General features: G+C 39.7%; 1 protein-coding gene across 4 annotated transcripts in view; it reads left to right on the top strand.

Annotated features, from left to right (window-relative positions):
- Positions 1-16,732: 16,732 nt before the first annotated feature.
- The window catches only part of TRPC4AP (transient receptor potential cation channel subfamily C member 4 associated protein), a 76,299-nt gene continuing 69,721 nt past the window's right edge, over positions 16,733-23,310 (top strand). For 2 of the 4 annotated variants that reach the window (XM_012754764.2, XM_012754766.3), the window contains exon 1: positions 16,733-16,968. In XM_012754764.2, coding sequence (XP_012610218.2) covers positions 16,792-16,968 — 177 coding nt within the window. In that variant the 5' untranslated portion in view covers positions 16,733-16,791. The remainder of the gene's footprint in view (positions 16,969-23,310) is intronic. The other 2 variants (XM_076011054.1, XM_012754763.2) reach the window with 1 other exon arrangement.

Genomic DNA, 23,310 nt, shown 5'->3' with positions numbered 1-23,310 from the left:
TATCTGATAAAGGTCTAGTATCTAGAATATAAAGAACTTTTTTTTTTTGAGACAGAGTCTTACTTTGTTGCCCAGGCTACAGTGAGTGCCGTGAGTGCTGTGAGTGCCATGGCGTCAGCCTGGCTCACAGCAACCTCAAACTCCTGGGCTCAAGTGATCCTTCTGCCTCAGCCTCCGGAGTAGCTGGGACTACAGGCATGTACCACCATGCCCGGCTAATTTTTTCTATATATATTAGTTGGCCAATTAATTTCTTTACATTTATAGTAGAGACGGGGTCTCACTGTTGCTCAGATTGGTTTCGAACTCCTTAAACAATCCGCCCGCCTCGGCCTCCCAGAGAGCTAGGATTACAGGTGTGAGCCACCGTGCCAGTCCTATATAAAGAACTTTTACAACTCAGCAATGAAGAGATAGTTCAATTAAAAAAATGGACAAAGGCGACAGACATTTCTCCAAAGAAGATAGCCAATAAGCACATTCAAAGATGCTCAGCATCATGAGCTATTAGGGAAATGCAAATCAAAACCACAATAGGATAACATTTCACACCGGCTAGAATGGCTTTAATAAGAAGGATGCACAAAGCAAATGTTAGGATCAGGAGAATTTGAAATCTTCATATATTGCTGGTGGGAATATAAAATGGGGCAGCTGATTTGGAAAACAGTTTGCCGGTTCATCAAAAAGTTAAACAGGCCGGGCGCTGTGGCTCACGCCTGTAATCCTAGCTCTTGGGAGGCCGAGGCGGGCGGATTGCTCAAGGTCAGGAGTTCAAAACCAGCCTGAGCGAGACCCCGTCTCTACTATAAATAGAAAGAAATTAATTGGTCAACTGATATATATATATAAAAAATTAGCTGGGCATGGTGGCGCATGCCTGTAGTCCCAGCTACCCGGGAGGCTGAGGCAGAAGGATCACTCGAGCCCAGGAGTTTGAGGTTGCTGTGAGCTAGGCTGACGCCACGGCACTCACTCTAGCCCGGGCAACAAAGTGAGACTCTGTCTCAAAAAAAAAAAAAAAAAAAAAGTTAAACACAGGCACACCTATAATCCCAGCTACTTGGAAGGCTGAGGTAGGAGGATCACTTGAGGCCAGGAGTTTGAGCCCAGTCTGGGTAATGTAGCAAGATTCTCATCTCTAAAAATATATATATATTTTTAAATTAGCTGGGCGTGGTGTGTGTCTGTAGTCCCAGCTACTTGGGAAACTGGGGCAGGAGGATCACTTGAGCCTGGGAGTTTGAGGCTACAGTGAGCCATGATCACATCAACTGTACTCCACCCTGAGTGACAGAGCAAGACATCTCTAAACTCTAAAAAAAAAAAGGAGTTAAACTTAGAGTTACCATATGATCCAGTGATTCCACTGATAGGAAGTATGTCCACACAAAAATTTATACATCAATGTTCATAGCAGCATTATTCATAATAGCCCAAAGTAGAAAACAACCCTAAAAAAAGTGGTATATTCATATAATGGAATAATATTCAACCACAAAACGGAATGAAGTACTGATATAAGCTCCCACACGGATAGACCTCAAAAATAAATGCTAAGTGGAAGACGCCAGACACGCCAGACACAAAAGGCCACATATTACATGATTTCTTTTATACAGAGCGTCCAGAATAGATGAACCCATAGAGACAGAAAGTAGATTAGTTACCAGCCACTGGGCGAGGGAGAATGGGGAGTTTCTCCTCATGGGTATGGGTTTTCTTGGTGGGTGATTAAAATGTTCTCGAATTAAATAGTGATGATGCTTATACAACTTTGTGAATAGGCTAAAAACCACCGAATTGTACACTTTAATGGGGTAAACTTTATGGTATATGAATTATATATCAATATTTTTTAAAAGGCCAAAAGAAAAGAACATATGTACCCCACACACCAATCTCCAACCCTTGCACCCCTATGAAGCAGCAGTAATTTGCAGGCCCAGTGTGGTCTAAACCCAGACTTGGAAAATAAAGTTATCAAGGGAAACATTCTGCATGCAGAGAGATAAACTATTCTGTTTATTTTATTTTTTACAAACTTTCATGTAGTAACTGTTGAGTGCCTTACAGCATTGTTTTTGAGACTTTGCTCATGACTCTTTAGTGGGTCAAGAAATAAATTTAATATGCTCCACTAACTTTTTAAATAATGAAATAGAATGGATTAGAAAATATGACAGTGTGTCAAGTGGACCCTTGGCAAGAACCAAAGTCATTATCACAATACTGATTGCACAAGGCTGATTGCAACACATGTGGGAGAGACAGAACAGGGGATGTGAAAAATATACACATTGGGTAGAAGCAGATTGTTGTATTTAGCACCCTGTTATCTCATTTGATTTTCTAGTATGTGACTGTCAGTGTGACCATCAACTTATAATGGGAGAATCAAGTATTGTTTAATTTTATATCAATATAATTTGCAGTTAGTTGTAAATTAAAATGTGGGAGATTTTTTTTGGCAATATTGTCATGACTTTCAACTGAATTTTGGTTAAATTTGAAGTGCAGTTTTTCAGAAAGTACATAATCAATTTCAAATGTGCAATGATTGTAGCATTTTAGTTGAACCAGTTCAAATTGCCCTTAAGTTGATTGTTTTCAAAATGCTACAAAACCCAAGAATGATAAGGTGAAAAATATGGGAAGAACGAGTAGTAATATTGGAGAAAATATCAACTCTAATCAGCAGACTTTGACTTTATCTGCACCTTCTTAAAAAAAAAAAGTATGAGATTTGCTTTTTTAAAATATGGTTTTATCAAATGAGAAAAACCAAAAAATGACATATACACCAATGTGTTATAATGATGTTCTTGCAAATTAAAGCTTAAAACCATCAAAATTTAAAAGATACTTGGAAACATGACATGCTGAATTAGTCTCTTAAATATTTTCCAAAAAAGAAAAACATATATAATTTGATAGGCAAATTTTCTGAGTCATGATGTGACCGTCAGTGAGAAAGCCTTATTATCATTGTATTTGTTTGCACGCTGTGTGCCAAAAGAGAAAATTGCTCACATGGTTTCTGAAAAAAATCATGGCATGTATTTTGGTATGTACAGCTTTTACAATATATCAGCTCATAAAAATATGTCTTAGGAATAGTATAATTTCTCCTTGAGACTGTACTGTTGCAGAATGGTAGAAATAATACTTATTATGCTATTACAATCTGGTATAGATTTTATAATCCAACTTGAGAAAGTGAAGTTGAAAATTGTCCAATACTTACTTTATTATGCCTTATATGGCTACTAAGACTATTTTAGTCTTGTTGTTTAGTTAATCTCCTATACAACTGAATTAAAAGTATTTTGAGAATTGACAATTGCAATTTTGGTCAATACAAATTAGTCCAGAAAAATATAAAGGCATTATATGAGAAAGAGTAACAAATATGACTGAAAAATACAAGTCATTTAAAAATTGTCAGGAGTATCTAAAAATAATGCTATTTGGAACACTTTTTATGTTGTAAGTCTTTAAAATACAAAGAAATGTTGCTGAAATTCATATAGGTGTTGGGGTTGAGACAGTGAAAGTCAAGTTTCTTGAAAACAAATCTTCAGGGATTAGAGCTGAGAACATACCATTTACTTTATCACACCAGAGTTGGTTGTCTTAAAGGAAATTCCAAAGCACATTATAAGAATACAAGAGTGAAATTAATATTTTTCTAGCTGAAAAGTAATCTCACTTGGAAAATATTTCCAAAGTTGTTTTTTGAGTAACAATGTTGGCCTATCTAACTGATTGTTTTTTGATGTTCTCAGAGAATTAAGTTAAAAACTTCATGGAAAAGCTGTTCCCACATGCCAAGCCTGTTCAAGCATTCCAAATGACATTACTGCTATGGCAAGCAAGATTTCAGTATAGTATGTGCCACTGGATCAGTGGTTCTCAAAGGTGGTCCCTGTTCAACAGCAACAGCGGCACCAGGGAATTCGTTACTGATGAAACCCCATCCCAAACCTTCTGAATCAGAAACTCTGCGGGGGGTCCGGCAAGCTGGTTTAGCAAGCCCTCCAACTGATTCTAATGCAAATTCAAGGCTGAGGGCAAAGGTGCTAGATGTTTCCAACATCTGTTGCAACAAATTGAGACCTTATTAACAAAAGCAGAGTGAATTGAATGAAATGAAGTTAGAGAGACTGTCACACCTAATCTCTTATGTTGGTGTCAGTGTTATTCTGCTTTCATGTTAGTACTCAAATGTTACCTCTTTTTCTGGTCTTTGGAAGAAATTATGTAATGTTGGTATTATTTCTCCTTTAAAAGTTTGATAGATTGTGCAGCCATTTGGGACTGGAGTTCTCTTTGCAGGAAAGTTTTAAATTATAGATGAAATTTCTTTAATAGTTAAAGGATGATTCCAATTTTCTGTTACTTCTTGTGTCCATTTAGGTAAGCCTATTTTCCTGGAAATTTGTTCTATCTAAATTTTCAAATGCATAAGCATAAAGTTATTCATAATATCCTCTTTGATTTTGTAATGCTGAAGAGTCTAAAATGATGTTCCCTTTTCAAATTTCTGATATGAATTCCTGGTTGGTGGCTGGGCATGGTGGCTATGCCTGTAATCCTAGCACTAAGGGAGGCCCAGCAGCACTTGAGGTCAGGAGTTTGAGCCCAGCCTCAGCAGGAGTGAGACCCCATCTCTACTAAAGTAGAAAAAATTAGCTGGCTGTGGTGGCGTATGCCTGTAGTTCCAGCTACTTGGAAGACTGAGGCAGGCAAATCACTTCAGCTCAGGCGTTGGAGGTTGTAGTGAGCTATGATGATGCCACTACACTCTAGCCTGGGCAACAGAGCAAGACTGTCTCAAAAACAAACAAACAAAAAACACAAAAGAAAAACAAAACAAAATTCCTGGTTGGAATATCTTCTCTTTTTCTTCATGGAGTCTGTTCTAATTGTTTTCTAGGATTGTAGCACAATAGTCAATCTGGGATTTCTTTTCCTTCTATTTGTAGCTTTTTCAAAAAGCAGAAAAATGAGGTAATGTAAGATGTCAATATTAGAGGAAGTTGGGTGAAGGATATGAGGGAACTCTCTGGACTATCCTTGCTAACTCTTCTAGAAATCTAAAATTATTCCAAAATAAGTTTTTTTTTAAACAGAGAAATTGTATTAATCATCCATGTATTCATCAAGTTCCCACTCAGGGAGTTGGGTTTGGGTTTGTTTGCAAGACAATGCAAATTTGTCACCTGTGAGGAGGTTCCAAAGAATATAGTACAGATTCAGAGGCAGTGGGTTTTACTTAGATTGTGTTTTTCTTTTTAAAAGACATTTTTGAAATTGTTAACAAAAAGGAATTTCAAAAAGGGATTGAGCCATTGAAAATTTATTGGAATAATTGTGTGATTCAAGGAAACAAAGATTTGAATGTGCTTTGGACTATATTTGTGTTAAAAAGGGTTGGGATGGGGGCAAGTAATCTGATTTCTTTATCCTTTTATCAGAATCTACCTAGGAAGGAAAGAAACCACTAAAACTAATAACAGAACAATACTATTAATACAAAGTTTTGTGGGCACAGTGACTCACGCCTGTAATCCTAGCACTCTGGGAGGCCAAGGTGGGTGGATAGCTCAAGGTCAGGAGTTCAAAACCAGCCTGAGCAAGAGCAAGACCCTGTCTCTACTAAAAATAGAAAGAAATTAATTGGCCAACTAAAAATATAAAAAAATTAGCTGGGTATGATGGCACATGCCTGTAGTCCCAGCTACTCGGGAGGCTGAGGCAGGAGGATCGCTTGAGCCTAGAAGTTCGAGGTTACTGTGAGCTAGGCTGACGCCATAGCACTCTAGCTGGGGCAACAGAGTAAGACTCTATCTCAAAAAAAAATAAAATAAAATAAAGTTTTGTGAACAAGGGTTAAGCGGTAAGACTGACGAGAAGTAGTGAGTTCTGAATAGGAAAGGAACTTAGTCTTCAATGAAATGTGGGATTGGCCAGAGTTGGGAGACATCACTGTGAGCAGGCAGGAGACTGCTAAGGTTCTGGGATTTCTGGAAGCATGCATGGATTTCCCAGTGCATCTGGGATTTCTGGAAGCATGTGAGAAACTGTGGGAGTTAGGGTTGAATACTTGGGAGTAGAGTTGGATTGTATAGACTGGAGCCTTTAAAATGACAGTTTAAGGCCTTTGAATTTTACATATTCTTGAGCAGAAAACTTACGTGGTAAAATTAACGTATTAAATAAGAGCTAACCTTTTTTGCTCACTTTGTGCCAGGCCCTGTGTTTAGTAAGTGCCTTATACTCAATATGCAACTCAGAATATCCCATTGGTGTAGGTACTACTATTTTCTCCATTTACAGGTAAGCAAATTGAGGCTTTGCAAAATTGAGTGACTTGTTCAATGTCAAAATGCTTGTGTGGATAGAAGCCCTGATTGTAATTCCTCATCTGTCTGTTTTCCTCCCCTAGACTTGGGCCCTAGATGGTACAAACTATGCTTTTTATATTATTCATAGATGTGTCTCTAATGCCTAGGACAGTGCCTGTACACAGTAAGTTTGCAATAAATATTTGGTGAATGAATGAAATTCAATAACTACATGCCTTTATTTATAATGGCTTGTGTTATATTCTGTGTGCTGTAATGATTTGTTAGTTTATAAGCTCCCTGTTTTATGTATCTTTGTTGTGATGACATGTATCAAACACTTGGTACAGTGTCTTAAACACGCATAGTAGGTCTTTTTTAAGTGTTAATTTCCTTTCTTCCCTTAGCATTTCTGTTAGACCTAGTACAATGTCTGGCACATAGTAGGCTTTCAGCAAACTTGAGACAACTAATTTGGAAGTCACGGTTAACAATCCAAGAACTCCTGGCAAAATGTATGTGCGTGTGTGTGTTTGTGTGCATGCACATATTTGGGGGAAGGAGGGTTCAAGTTTATATCATAAAAGAGTCTTCAGCCCCCCAAAAAGTTAAGAACTATTTTTATAGATTCAGGAGTAACTGGCTATGAAAGTGAGGTAAGAATCTACATCTGGAGAGATTGGAACAAAGATCTATGAAGAGTGACTGTGTTTTCTGAACTCAGATCTGAGCTCACACATTTGGACAAGTTCAAGTCTCATGGAAGCCATTTCAAATTGAGGTTTTTCCCAAGGACACAGGAACTGGTATGAAAGGATTACCACTGGTCAAATCTGGGACAATTTTAGCATCAAAAGAATAATGAAAGGAAAATGAAAACATATATCCCAAAAACTTGTATAAGAATGTTCATAGTAGCTGTATGTATAATAGCCCCAAACTAGAAATAACCCAAATATTCAACAGGAGAACGGATAAACAAATTGTGTATATTCATGGAATAAAATACTTCTGTAGGAGCTGTCAGGTGTGGTTAGGGAGAGATGTCCTGGTTCTTTGGCTCCTTGCTTGGGAGAATCACAAGCAGGCTGGTGTGATGGAGTGATGACAGACACGAAGCACTTCCACACAAATGGCTCTTATTGTAAAGTGAAAGTAAGTTTCAGAGAGAGGAACAGATCTGTCCCTGAGTGGAGATGACCCTGAATTTAACACATGAACTGCCATGTGAGTTGTATTTAACTCACCCTAATTTTGAGCCCAGAGCATATGCAACTCATACATCTGTTTACCTTGGGAGCTGAGTGTGCAGGCAACTTACACTGCCATGCTGTAACATACGTGTTATGTGATGGGTGGCCCCATGGGAAAAACCTTGCAGTTGGTTCATGAAAATTTTATTTGTTGATGTTCTTATTGTTACAGTATTGACCATTTAATTGCATATAACTAATGTACAGAAAACAATAAAAAATAACAAATTTTTCATTAAATTAGAAAGGATTGTTTTGTTTTTCAAGTTTTCTGTTTTTTTTAATAAAACACCATGGCCCCAAGGAAAAAAAATGTTTTTTCTAGTGTGGCAGTCACTGTGTTAAAGACAGAGTATAGAAAGTATAGTATACTCTCAAGAGCAGTAGACAGTGCACTGCTCCAATAAGGAATAGCTTCATTGCAGGGTTAGGGTCTGTATTTTATGCTAATCCCTAATAGTACATTAGTCTTGGGATGGAATATTCATGTCTTTTTGGGGAAGTGGGTGGTGATTCCTGCAATCATGTACTCTCTCATTTTCTGTCCTTGTATGGCTGGCTCTGGAACTGCCATGGTGCTAGGGGGTGTGAGTTTTACTATGTTAATGAGGGAAAGATTACCTTTGGTCATAAACTCCTAACTTCTGTCTACCCTCCCAGCTGGTCGGGAAATGTCCCTAACCTCAAGTTCTTGCTGTTTCAGTTTCTTTTCTCTGTTGTTCTTGGTCCCGACCCCGTGGACCTTGACCTTGCCTGCCCTGCCACCTCCATACCCGCATCCCTACCTAACGGGCCAAAGGAAAACTTCCTGTCTGTCCTCTGATAGTTCACCAAATATTACTGACAAAAGGCAGATTAATAGGAGGAAAGGCATATAAGTTGATTTGATCATAGTGTTATGGGAAACGGGAGCCTTCAGAATAAAGACCCAAAGATACAGGGGAAACTGTCCATTTTTGTGCTTAGGTTCAACAAAGTATGGACAGCCATATAGAAATATGACTGGACAAAAAGGATATAAACTAATGCTAATAGATTACATGGGGAAACCCACAAAAGCCTGTCTGTCTAGATTCTTCTTGGACTCTCTGTGGAGCATTCCTCCTTTTGGGTATGGGGTAGGATCCTCTCTGGAATGGGAGTCTTAAGACCTACAATCAAAGAAGGTAGGTCAGATAATTTTTTTTTTGAGACAGAGTCTCACTCTGTTGCCCCAGGTAGAGTGCAGCGGCATCATAGCTCACTGCAACCTCAAACTCCTGGGCTCAAGTGATCTTCCTGCCTCAGCCTCTGGAGTAACTGGGATTACAGGCTCTCACCACCATGCCTGGCTAATTTTTCTATTTTTAGTAGAGATGGGGGTCTTAATCTTGTTCAGGCTGGTCTTGAACTTCTGACCTCAAGTGATCCTCCAGCCTTGGCCTCCGGGAGTGCTAGGACTACAGGTGTGAGCCACCATACCTGGCCTTGGATAATTTCTTTATAGGCAGTTTTTACACAGAAAAGTGAAGAGGCAGTGGTTAGAGTAATACTTTTAGGTTTTTTTTTTTTGGTTTTTTTTTTGAGACAGAGTCTCGCTTTGTTGCCCAGGCTAGAGTGAGTGCCGTGGCGTCAGCCTAGCTCACAGCAACCTCAAACTCCTGGGCTCAAGCAATCCTGCTGCCTCAGCCTCCCGAGTAGCTGGGACTACAGGCATGCGCCACCATGCCCGGCTAATTTTATATATATATTAGTTGGCCAATTAATTTCTTTCTATTTACAGTAGAGACGGGGTCTCGCTCTTGCTCAGGCTGGTTTCGAACTCCTGACCTCGAGCAATCCGCCTGCCTCAGCCTCCCAGAGTGCTAGGATTACAGGCGTGAGCCACCGCGCCCGGCTACTTTTAGGTTTTATGACTAGCTTCAGGGAAAAGAGGTTCTGGTTTCTAAGACCCACCTTGGGGAAGAGGGATTCTAGTTTCTATGGCTAGCCAGAGACAGGAGGGCAACAGAAGAGAGAGAGCTGCTTTTGAGGCTGTCCTTTTAGGGTATCGTTTTCTGAGATCCTACACTTCCTAGCAGTGAAAAGGAGTGAACTACTGACATACAGAGCAACATGGATGAGTCTCAGGAACATCTTGTTAAATGAAAGAAGCTAATCACAAAAGACTAGCTTTTGTATGGTTCCATTTATATGAAGTTCTAGAATAGTCAAAATTAATCTATGGTGATGAAAATTAGAAGAGTGGTGACTTGAGGGGCAGGAGTTCACTGAGAAGAGTCATGAGGGAACTTACTGGAGTGATGGAAATGTTCTATATCCATTGGGTATTGGTTAAATTGGGGTGTTGGTTACACAGGTATATACAGATGTCAAAATTCATCAAATTATATGCTTAAGATATTTTCATTTTACTTTATTAATTGATACCCTAATAAAAAACCAAAGGAAAATAGAACAACAACAATAATGGATTATAACATATTAAATGAAAAAGAATCCACAAGTCCATACTGATGCCCCAGACAAAAGGTTGGGAACTCTTTTGGGGAGAATATTATCTAGTGAAGGGGGAATTGATGATAGAAAATTACGATTTAGCAACCACAAGCAGAATAATCCAGGCAAGGATCATCAAAGGATGCTAAAAACTACTGGGTGAAAGGTGGTGGGGTAACAAGATGTTCTCAGCCTTGAAGGCCACAGATTATTTACGAAGCTACAAAGAAGAAAATGTACCTTTCCAATGAAGACATCATGTTAGCCAAGAGATAAAACTTAGCATCATCAAGAATGGGATGATGCCATTCAGGAATGACAAGAGAAATAAACAAACAAAAAGAATGGGACGAATTTGCATTACTTCTTCCTGATGTGAAGTGATGGGAAGGACACACCATCACCTTTGTAGTATTCTTGCCAAAAAAGTTTAATGCTCAACTCATGGGAAAACAATAGAGCAGATCCCGCTTGTGGGGCATTTAGTATGACTGGCCTGGACTCTTAAAAACGTCAGTGTCCTGAAAGACAAAAAAAGATGGGGACTCTTCTAGATTAAAAGACACAGCATTCAAATGCAATGCATGGTCCTTGATTAAATCCTGCATTGGGGGAAAAAAGACTATGAGGGACATTTTGGGGGCAATTGCAGATATTTGAATATGGATTATAAGATAATATTAGATCACCATTAAATTTCTTGAGTGTGATAGTGTTATGGTTATTAGCAGCAAGTCCTTGTTCTTAGGAGGTACATATTGAAATATTGAGGTGAAATGTTATATCTATAATTTACTTTCGAATAGTTTAGCAAAAAAACCTTTCTATATATATCTCTTTCCATATATGTATATATCTCTGTCTCTTTATAGATAGATAGATAGATACATACATACATACATACACACACATATATTTTTGAGACAAGTTCTTATTCTATCGCCTAGGCTGGAGTTCAATGGCATGATCCTAACTCGCTGCAGCCTCAAATGCCTGGGACTCAGGTAATCCTCTCACCTCAGGCTCCCAGCCACCAGGCCCAGCTAATTTTTTTTTTTAATTTTTATTTTTGTAGTACAGGGTTTCACTATGTTGCCCAAGCTCGTCTCGAACTATTGGCCGCAAGTGATCCTCACACCTTGGCCTCCCAAAATGCTGGGATTACAGGTGTGAGCCACTGTGCCCAGCCTGTGTGCGTGTGTGTGTGTGTGTGTGTGTGTGTGTGTATAGTTTGGTTTTTTTGAGACAGAGTCTTCTTCTATTATCCCAGCTAGAATGCAGTGGCATCACAGTAGCTCACTGTGACCTTAAATTCCTGGGCTCAAGCGATCCTCCTGCTTCAGCCTCCTAAGTAGCTGGGACTGCAGATGCAGACAACCACTTCCAGCTAATTTTTTAATTTTTTGTAGAGACAGGGTCTCACTCTTGCTCAGGCTAGTCTCAAATTCCTGAACTCAAGCAATCCTCCTGCCTCAGCCTCCTAGAGTGTTAGGATTATAGGCGTGAGCCACCACGCCTGGCCCAGGCTAGGTATATTGAGAGAGAGAGAGTGAGAGGGAGAATAAGGTTAATAATTGGTGAATCTAAGCAAAGGACGTATGAGTGTTCACAGCATTATTCTTTCAATTCTGTATGTTTGAAAATTTTTCCCAAGAAAGCTGAAGGAGGAATAAGATAGTGCAAATAAAGTGCTTGGCCAGTGGTAAATGCTCAACAAAAGGGTAGGTTTTACACATGAGCATAAGTCTCATGAGAACTTCTGTTTGTTTCTTTCTTACCTCCTTACTTTTGAAACAGGGTCTTGCTCTGTTGCTAAGGCTAGAGTGCAGTGGTATCATCATAGCTCATAGCAACCTCGAACTCTTGGCCATGAATGATCCTCCTGGCTCAGCTTCCCAAAGTGCTGGGATTACAGGTGTGCGTCACTCCTGGCCCATTTCTTTTATTTAGCACTGTATCCCCAGCACCTATGATAGCGCCTGGCATGTAAGCTGGTACTCAACAAACATTTTAAAGACATATAATTGAGAGGTTGTATGTTACAAATGTAATGTGAAAAAATATCATTGTCAAAAATGACATCACAGGATAATGGATGGTCACATGGGACAGCTGTTACTATGGCCTGAATATAAAGTGCCAGTTAGTATGATTAAAATGACTCTCTAAGATTAAAAAAAAGATATTTAAAAAAACTGCCCAACTGAGATGAGTTTGGCAGTTCATTTACAAGAAGTAATATTCTTTGAATAACATCATGATGTTTGGTTAAGCCATTTGGGATTATTGTGGAAAAAAAAATTAGCCAGTCTGGGAACTTCATTTTTTTCTAGTGCTGACCCAAATTGACATCAACTGGCCTCTTGTGGAGGGTACTGCGCCCTCTGGTGGTGACAGACACTTAGCACTTTTCTATGGAAAAGGTCCACAGAACAAAGTGGAGAGTGCCTTTACACCGAGTTTATGGAAACAGGTCTCCTTACTTCCTAATCACATGGTGTCCTTATGAACTGAATTTGAGGTGATTGTTTTTGACGCAGTGAATACCCAGCTTTGGGGAGTGGCTGGGGTAGGCTGGACTGAGAAAGGTAAAAATTTAGGTAATTGGGTCAAAGCTGAGTGCCAAGAGAAACCTGGAGGGCCATTTTCAATGTGAAATCAGTCATGGTTCTGTGTCCTCATTGTGGCAAGGATAAGAATATACACCATCATATCCATTAGGAAGAGCTCTGGGCAGAACCCCAGGCTGTGGATTGTTCAGATAGGGTTGGCTGCTGCCCACATAGCTCACCAATGCGCAGCTTTGTATCCCTGGAAATACCTTTTCTTTTTGTATCTTTTGTTATTAATTGCAAACATTATAACACATTTTTTGTTGTTGTTGGGTGCAGTGGCTCACACCTGTGATCCCGACACTTTGGGAGGCTGAGGCGAGAGGATTGCTTGAGGCCAGGAGTTTGAGAGCAGTCTGGACAACATAGCAAGACCCCATCTCTACTAAAAATTTTAAAATTAACCAAGCGTGATGATGTGCGCCTGTAGTCTTTGCTACTCGGGAGGCAGAGGCAGGAGGATCGCTTGAGCCTGGGAGTTGGAGTTTGCAGGGAGCTGTGATTGCTGCACTCCAATCTGAGTCTCTAAAAAAAAAGAAGAAAAAAAGACATTTTTTCTTGAGTGTAAAAATAACACGTGACTTGTGTAGAAAATTATGAAAAATATTAATAAAGCAAAAATCACCTGAAATCTGTCTACATAGTGATGACCACATTTGACATTTTTGGTAATAATTCTTTCAGGTTAATTCATGCATGTAAACATAGAATCTAAGGTCTAATTATACATTAATTCTACCTGTTTCTTTATAATTTGCTTTATTTCATACAGCCCATCTCTAGGACTTTTTCATCTTAGAAAACTGAAACTCCATATCTATGAAAAACTCTCCATTTCTAGCTTCCCCCTCATCCCCTGGTAACCACCCTTCTACTTTCTATGAGTTTGACTTCTTTAGATACCTCATGTAAGTGGAATTATACAGTATTTGTCTTTTTGTGACTGGCTTATTTCACTTAGCATATTGTCCTCAAGGTCATCCATGTTGTAGCATGTGACAGTATTTCCTTCCTTTTTAAAGCTGAATAATATTCCATTGTATGTTTATACCACATTTTGCTTATTCATTTATCCATTGATGGACATTTGGGTTGCTTCCACCTCTTGACTATTGTGAATAATCTTTCTATAAATATGAGTTTCATATATCTCTTTAAGAGCCTGTTTTCAGTTCTTTCAGATATATACACAGACATGGGATTGCTGGATCATATAGTAATTCTAGTTTTAATGTTTTGAGAAACCTTCATACTTTTTTCCATAGAGGCTGCATCATTTTACATTTCCACCAACAGTACACAAGGGTTGCAATTTCTCCACACCATTGCCAACACATGTTATTTTCTGGAGTTTTTTTTGTGTATGTGTGCATATGTAGTGGCCATCCTAATGAATGTAAGGTGATAACTCACTGTAGTTTGGATTTGCATTTCTCTAATGGTTAGTGAAGTTGAGCACATTTTCATATGCTTATTGGCCATTTGTGTATTTCTTTGAAGAAATATCTATTCATGTCCTTTTCCTAACCTAAAAATCTAATTATTTGATTTCTTTCATTGTTGCTGTTGTTGAGTTTTAGGAGTTCTTTATATGTTCAGGATATTAAACCCTTATTAGATAGATTATTTGCAAATATATTCTCACATTCCATAGGTTGCCTTTTTACTCAGTTGATTGTGTCCCTTGATGAGAAGTTATAAAATTTGATGTAGTCCTGTTTGTCTATTTTTGCTTTTGTTGCCAGTGTTTTTTATGTCATACCCAAGAAATCATTGCCAAATCCAATGTCATGAAGATTTTCCTCTATATTTACATTTATAAGTTTTATAGTTTTAGGTCTTCCATTTGGAAGACCTTCCATTTAATCCATTTTGAGTTAATTTCTGCATATGGTATACAATAAGAGTCCAACTGCATTTCTTTGCATGTGGATATTCAGTTTTCCAACACCATTTGTTGAAGAGACTGTCCTTTCCCCAGTGTGTAGTCTTTGTCAAAGATCATTGACCATATGAATGAGGATTTATTTCTGAGTTTTCTATTCTATTCTATTGGTCTATATGCCTGTCTTTATGCTAGTTACATACTGTTCTGATTACAATAGCGTTGTAATATGTTTTATAATAAGGAAATGTGAGGCAACTGACTTTGTTTGGGGTCCCTTGAGATTCCACATGAATTTTAGGATTTTTTTTTTCTATTTCTACAAAAAGTGCCATTGAGATTTTGACAGAGGTTGCATTGAATCTGTAGATTGCTTTGTGTTAATGGACATTTTAACAATATTAATTCTTTCAATCCATGAGCACAAGTTGTCTTTCCATTTGTTTGTGTCTTCTTTAACTTCTTTCAGCACTGTTTTGTGTTTTCAGTGCACAAGTCTTTCGCCTCCTTGGTTACATTTACTCCTAAGTATTTTATTATTTTTCTGTTGCAAATGGGCTTTGTTTTCTTAATTTCCTTTTCAGATCATTCATTGTTAGTGTATAGAAACACAACTAATTTTTGTGTGTTGATTTTATATCCTGTAACTTTGCTGAACTTGTATATTAGTTCTAGCAGTGTGTGTGTGTGTGTGTACATGTAATTTTTAGGGATTTCTACATATAAGATCATACATCTGCAAACAGAGATAATTTTACTTCTTTCTTCCCAATTTGGATGCTTTTTATTTCTTTGGCTAGCACCTCCAGTGTGGCTAAAGGAATAATTATTGAGGCAAAAAGTTTGGACTTCGGATGGGTGGGGGTGAGGGGTAAAAACTTGCCTATTGAGTACAACAAACACTATTCTGATGATGAGCACATGAGAAGACCCAACTTAAGCATTATACAAGGTATCCATGTAATAAACACATTTGTACCTCCCTAATATTTCGAGTCGTCAGTGGAGTCGTCATAGGTCACTGCAACCTCACACTCCTGGGCTCAAGCAATTCTCTCCACTCTGGAGTAGCTGGGACTACAGGCATGTGCCACGATGCCCAGCTAATTTTTCTACTTTTTGCAGAGATGGGAGTCTTGCTCTTGCTCAGGCTGGTCTCAAACTCCTGACCTCAAGCTACCCTCCCGCCTCAGCCTCCTAAAGTGCTAGGATTCCAGGCGTGAGCCACCACTCTGGCTCATCCTTTCATTCTTAAAAGTGTTCTGCTTGGGTGATAAATGACAGCCACCTTAGTTATGACTCACACTTTTCACCATTCCCTATTACATCAGACTTATCACTCCTCTCTCTGTTACAAGCCCCCTCCTAGAAAGAGAAAAAGGAAGCAGTCAACGCAATCCTACCACGGAATTTTGCCAAAAAATGAGTACGCAGGCTCACAGTAGGGAAAACATGCTGCCTGGTGGGGAGAGATTAGGACAGAGTTCTGTCTGACAGAGAATACGATGTCACATTTACTAATCCCTTTCCCTTCCATTATTTCATTTAGCTTCACAACAACCTATCCAGTTACACAACTTACTCAGTTTGTTATTGCGCGTTGGTCTGTGTAAGGATTTGCTGTAATCTACATTTCGTGGTAGCAGTGTCCTAGGCCTTTGTGCTCGCTACTGTGACTCCCCCGGCCGCCCTGCCCCGCCACCCGAAGCGACCCGTTCAGTTCGGTGTCCGGCGCAGAGCAGGCCCCTAGGAACCACAGGTTGACTGATCAAGCTCCCAGAACTACAGATTGAATGAACTAAGGGGGAGCTTTAGGCGCAGAGGATGGAGCTCCGCCGCAAGTCAGGTGCAGAGAAGCAGGCAGGAATCAGACTCGAGGGCTTGACTTCTGGATAGTTGGTTGCACCCTCCACAAGGACGTGAAATGAGTGTGCACGCAGGGACTGGTCTCAGATCTCGGGAGACTTCGCCGAAGTGTCCGACCTCAAAGCCAGAAAAACAGGCCAGGCAGAAAACGCAGCATCTTTCCCACCTGCTCCGCCTCAGAGCAGGAATACATTTCCCAGCAGCCCCCGCGGCGCGCACAGCCCCTGCCACGCGGCTTGCGCCTCCGCCGTCAGCCCGCTGGGGGCGCTGCGGCGACCCCTCCGCCGCCCCGTAGAAGTCTCCGCGGCCCCGGGGCCGCTCGCTTCCTGTTTGTCGGGCTAGGAGACATGGCGGCGGCGGCGGCGCCGGCGGCGGCGGCCGGGTCTGGGGCCAGCCGAGCGAGACGGTCGGCAGCAACAGAAACAGCCTGGGGCGGATGGGGCGGCCGGCCGCGGCCCGGTAACATTCTGCTGCAGCTGCGGCAGGGCCAGCTGACCGGCCGGGGCCTGATCCGAGCGGTGCAGGTATGAGGCCGGCCCGGAGGGGCGGGGCGGGGCGGACCAGGCGGGAGATGGCGGGGGGCCGGGGACGAGGCCTTTCCAGACCGCTGCAGGACGGGCCAGACTCCTCTGTGCTGCCGCAGGGTCTCCTTGTGAGCTTTGCGGACGCTGTCAGCCGCGGCGGAGCCGTAGGCAGCTGCCAGCTGGAGGCCCTCGGTCAAGGGCCGAGCGGGGCTGGGCAACTGTGGGCATTGATGGCGTGTACGAGCCCTGGGCCCATTTCTGGATCCTCCCTTCCTTGCGCCACGTCTACATGTCTGGAAGACCCTGGCGAGTTTGCTTTAGCTTCTACAGGCCTCGAATTTCTCCCTTTGAATTGGGCGGGGGTTATCATTGCAGCCCCCAAACGGTTCCCAAGCGTGTCATTAATGTCATTTTCTCAGACCTTTCCTTGACACTCCCTGCTCCCCCTTTCTAAAGTAGGTCCCCGTTGTTACTCTGTCACAGACCCGAACTCGTTTCGTTCCCATTACTTTCTTAGTCTGTAATTCCGTATTTCTTTGTTGTCTGCTTTTTTTTCTCGCCTGTCTCCTGCATTAGCCTGAGCTCCAACGGGTGCAGAGACTGCATCTGTTTTGCCAATGTAGAGCGTCTTGGTTAAGAGTGAGGACTCTGGAGTCAGGCCTGGGTTCAAAGCCCTGCTCTTGCTCGCTCGCTCTTGCTTTGGCAAGTTGCCTTTCTGTGCCTCAGTTTCCTCACTTGTCAGGTGGAGATGAGAATTAGTAACCTACTTTTTAATGTTGTGAAGATCAAAAGGGACAGTTGGGTAAAGCATGAATGCATTTCTGGTAAGGGCTGAAGAATAATCAGTTAATATTACTGTTATACTCAGTATCTGGCTTATAATAAATGCCCAGTATATGATTAATATTTTTTGTTGAATGAAAGGACACTGCTTTAGGGTAAAGCAAAGTGGAGAAGACCTACTGTCTTCACTCCTCCACCCTCCCCACTACAAACCTTGCAAACACACCTGTAAAACATTAGCTTTATCTGAAGACAGCTTTTGCGTAAATAAAGTTTTGAAGGATACATAAGAAACTACTAAAGTGGTTGGGATTGGGGTGGAAACTGGGCAAATGGAGGAGAGAATGGGAGTACCAGTTTTTGCAATATAACTTTAAATTTAACTTCAACTCATTTAAATATTACTCAAATGACTAAAAGGGTAGAATAAGATGAAGACTAGATGGTCTGTGTGTATGGAGGGTTGCAGATGAAGGAGCAGTTCTGAGTGTGCAATATTTTCCTGGACATCAAACAACCCTAGCTGAGCAACCCTTTTCCCTTGTGTTCTTTCCTAGCTACCTTAAGAAGATCTTGGAAATACTTGCTTTTTCTTTCTTTAAGCTAAAATACCTTACTGAGCTGGGTATATAGGGACAGGCAGAAAGGGGACTACCTAACCTTTAATGAGCACATACTTTGGATCAAGCATGGTGCAAGATATACAATGTCTTTAATCCTCAATCTTTTGAGTTAGAGTTCAGGAGTCATCTCTTAACAGATGAAGAAACTAAAGCTCTAAAAGGCTAGGTGCTATGTTCCTAAACACCCATCCTGAATATCTGTGTTCAGAGAGCAGGTGGGAGCCATGGAAGTTCTTTAGCATGAGGAATGAGGCAATTTAGGAAACTTAATTTTTTTCCAGTGCTGAATGACTTAGAATGGGAGGAGCCTAGAAAAGCTCACGAGATAGAAGGCTACTGGAACATTCTTGAGCCTAGTTTAGGCAAGTTATTGTGGTAATGATAATTGTGTAGAAGTGTAGGAGCTATTTCAGAGGTTGAGATAGGGACACCTGCCCAGAGCTATAGTGAGTATAAAGTGAGAAACTTCATCTTCTGAATATTTCCATAGTAATTTTCTTTGATCTATTCCTTGACAAGCCCTCCCTCTCTCACCCTAGAGAATAAATTATTTGCTTACCCATATTTTCAAAGCACGTAAGCACATCCATTATGGCATGTGGTATAGTAGGAAAAGACCAGATTTTTAAAAATTTTTAATTGTGATAAAAAATAATTTATGTGACAAAATTTACTAGCTTAACCATTTATAATTGTACAGTTTTGTAGAGTGAAGTATATTCTACATTGTGGTGAAACAAATTTTTGGAACTTTTTCATCTTGCAAATACGACAAAACTCTCTAGCCACTGAACAATTCCTGGTTTCTCCCTCCCCCAGCTCCTGGTAACCACCCTCCTACCTTGTGTTTCTCTGAGGTTTGACTAGTTTATTTTTATTTTTTTCTTTCCTGGCCGCTCCTGAGTTTGACTAGTTTAGATAACCTCATATAAGTGGAATCATACAGTAATTTCTTATTGTGACTGGCTTATTTCACTTAGCACAATGTCTTCAAAGTTCTCTGTTGTATGTAGCATGTGATGGAATTTCCTTGGAAAAGACAAGATTTTAAAGTAAGGTAGACTTGAGTTGAATTCTTGTTCTGTCACTTACTAGCTGAGTGACCTAAGTTAAGTATTTAACCTCTCTCAACCTCAGTTTCCTTATTTCTAAAGTGGTGATAATAACATCTCATAGGGCTGTTAGTAAGTGAAATATTATGTGTAAAAAGCTTAGCCAGGGTGGCACATGGTAGATGTTTAGTAAATAGTTGCTCTCAGCTAGTAGCTATTAGACTGGGCTTCTTGAAGAGACTGTGTCTTATTTTTCTTTGTATCTGCAGAGCCTGTAACCATGCCAGGCACTTGATACTCAGGACTGGGGAAATTGTTTGAATTGAGATACTGTCATCTCGGTTCTATCTCTGTCTGTACTCCCCAAGCTTTAAAGAGTCCCTAGCTTTAAAGAGTTCCAGAGTCAGATTATCTAGGTTTGAAACTTGGCTCTGTAGGTACTTGCTGTATGTCTTTAGGCAAGTTATGTAATCTTTTTATGCCTCAGTTTCTTCATTTATAAAATAAATATAATCATAGTACCTAACCTCCTAAGGTTGTGGTGAGGACCAAGTGAGTTTATACAAGTAAAGAAAGCATTTAAAATAATGACTGATATTTAGTAAGCATGCTCTAAAGCAGAGGTCCTCAAACTTTTTAAACAGGGGGCCAGTTCACTGTCCCTCAAACGGTTGGAGAGTGTGCACTGTGGGCCCAGGACGAGTTGGCTGCTAAGCAGGACAGGCAGCTGCGACAAAAACACCCTGCAGGCTGGATAAATGTCCTAGGTGGGTGGCATTTGGCCCACGGGCCATAGTTTGAGGATGCCTGCTCTAAAGGTTAGCTTTTATTGCTATTAATAATTGCTCTATATTCTGATGGATCCTGAGTCCATATTTTCATTCCTATTTTCTCCCTTTAGCTCCAGAGGCATATGTATATCCAACAGCCCTCTCACTATTTCCATGCTCATGTCTAATGGGCATCTCAAACTTAATATTTTGAAAACCAAAATCATGATTCCTCTTCAACCAAACCTGATCTTCCCCTAGTCTTCCTTATCCTCCTAAATGGGACATAAGGGAAACCTGGAAGATGAGTACTGGCCACATGATTTAGAATGGACCTATTTTTCTTGGATTTTAGTTTGCATTATTTTCTTCCTTCATTCCTCTGTCGATGTAATAAAATACTTTGGTAGGATGCTTTAGTGTTTCCTGAGCCCTTTACTTTCATCAGCACATTTCATCCTTAAAGCAAATCAGATTTTATAAATCCCTTGCTTAAAACTCTCTAGGCTTATCAGGTTGCAGTTAGAATCAAATCTGGATTCCTTACCACGGACCCTGCATGATCAGAGGAGTTGAGGGAAAGGATAGACTAAGTAAACCCTGGGCTCTAGGGCAGTGCAACTCATACTACAGGTCGTGATTCACCACCTCTACATTCCCTTCAGTTTGGCAATCTGGTGACAGGCTGGGTTATGGGATCCCCTTTCTGTTTCCCAAATGCCAGCCCTTGCTTCTTTTATGATTATTGGCCTATCTAAATTGACCTGAATGTTATCTACTACATATTTTTTCTTTAGATTGATGACTCACTTAAATTTCAATAAGCACTAGTTTTAACCTCAATTTAAGCATTAGTATTTGTGAAACGCAAGGATTTAAGTCATCTTCCCTTGCCTGTCAAGGGTAATTTGATATTGAAAAACCTCTGGATAGGATAAATTCTCATAAATTTATAAATGCCATTAATTTCAACAGGAAGTTTTTGTATTCACAAGCCCTAAAATTCACTTCTAATTATATTAAAGCAACACAAACCAAACCCATTAAAGCTAACACAGGTGTTCAGTGGTTAACATTTGTTGTCAGAATAACAAGATATTTAATCTTCATTAATTGTCCTTTAAGATGTCTATTTACTTGCACTTAGTATGCTATTTTGAGGCATTAGATATCTTACACTTAGCTTTTTTTTTAGTTTGTTTTAATATTTTTAATTTTTTTTCTTTTTCAGAGTAAGTGCTTTGAATACACTTAGCATTAAACAAGTTATACATTTATCTTTATGGAGTTCAGCCTTTAATTACTTAAAAAGAAAAGTAAAGACAAAATAATGAAAACTGTAAATGTCTAGAAATGTCATATTCACTCTGACTGTGGTGGACAGCTTAGAGACATGATGTAAGAGATTGTCACTGCTATAAACTGTCAAACCACAAGTACTCCAATAGAAAACTCATATGATACCTGCCAGTAATTAAACTGAAGATGACTGGATCGTGGCTCTTTCATCGCAGTGTTCAGCTGTTTACAAGGAAAACAAAATCCAAATGATGATTTTTTTTTATTTTAAGTTTTAATATATATATTTTTTTTTTGACAGAGTCTCACTCTGTTGCCTGGGGTAGAGTGCAGTGGCTTGATCATAGCACAGTGCAGCCTTGAACTCCAGGGCTTAAGCGATCCTCCTGCCTCAGCCTCCCAAAGTAGTAGGACTACAGGCAGAAGAGCTACTTCTACTTTATTCATCTCCACCATTCTCCCAATATAGTGTTATCACAGTTTTGGCTGTTGGTGTTCAGTATTTACATTATGATGGTATAATTATTGTTTACAGCAGAGTATATATAGTGTATAACACATAACTATATATAGTTATGTGTTATATATAACAATAGTTATATATAGCATATAACGATTATATTTGGTTTGTATGTTTTGTTTTTTATCCTGTGAAAAGCAGTTCTTTTCCATCTTTTTAAAAAGTGAATTATAAATATTCACATAATAAAATTTACACTTTTTAGTGTATAGTTCTGAGTTTTCACAAATACATGTAGTTGTATGCTCGCTACTAGGATATAGAAATTCCATCGTAGTAGTCAGCCAACCCCTTTCCACACCTTCAAGCAAACACTCATCTCTTTTCTGTCCTATTCTGTTGCCCTTTTTTAGGCTGGCATATAAACGGAATCATACCATATACATACACTCCTAATAATGCATACTTTTAAAATTTGTTTTGCTTTCTGTATACTTATAATTTGTTCCCAAATTTTAATTTTTTTTTTTTTTTTAAAGAAATACTTGAAGCCCTCCATCCTCCTACTCCAGTTTGGACTGGTTACTTAACAAGATCTGTTTTAAAGCTGAGTTCTTGGGCCTTCTCTTCACCAAATCCAGAGCATTTTCTCTTCTCATGTTTTAGACCCTGTTTCCTGAACTCTATATCTTTCTTTTTCTTGGAGCATATTCTCTTAGCCTCCCAAGAGAGAGTACCTGGGAGGTAACTTTTTTAAAAAGCTTGCATATCTGAAATGTTTTATCCTGACACTTGTATACTTAATTTAACTGGGTATAGAATTCTAAGTTGGAAGTTATTTTCCTTTAATTTTTGAGTAGTACTGTTCCATTATTTTTAAGCAAGTATGTTCTTCCAGTCAGCATTGTTAGATTCATCCACATTGGGGAAGCTGTAGTTCATTCATTTTCATTGCAGTATAGTATTCTATTAACAGACTGTAGTTAATTCATTCTCCTTTTGAGGAGTATTTGGGATCTTGTTTTTGGCTGTTATGAATAATGCTGATATGCACGTTCTTTTACCTGTCTTTGGTACATATTTGCACAATTCCGGGGGGGGGGGGATAGATGCTTAAAATTGCTGGGATATAGGCTATGTGTAAGTTCAGCATCAGCAGGTATTACTGAAGACTTTCTTGATTGGTTGTACTAATTTACATTCCCATGAATAGTGTATGTGAGTTCTTTTGCCCTGTTTTCCCCAGTAACCCATGGTGTTGTCTGTCATTTTAGTTTTAACCTTTCTCCCAGGTGTATTTAAGTATATTATTACAGTTTCAATTTGTATTTCCCTGATGACTAATGCAGTTGAGC

Source organism: Microcebus murinus, chromosome 16, assembly GCF_040939455.1.
Source record: "Microcebus murinus isolate Inina chromosome 16, M.murinus_Inina_mat1.0, whole genome shotgun sequence".
Taxonomy (NCBI): domain Eukaryota; kingdom Metazoa; phylum Chordata; class Mammalia; order Primates; family Cheirogaleidae; genus Microcebus; species Microcebus murinus.
This window is presented reverse-complemented; position numbering and strand designations above follow the sequence as displayed.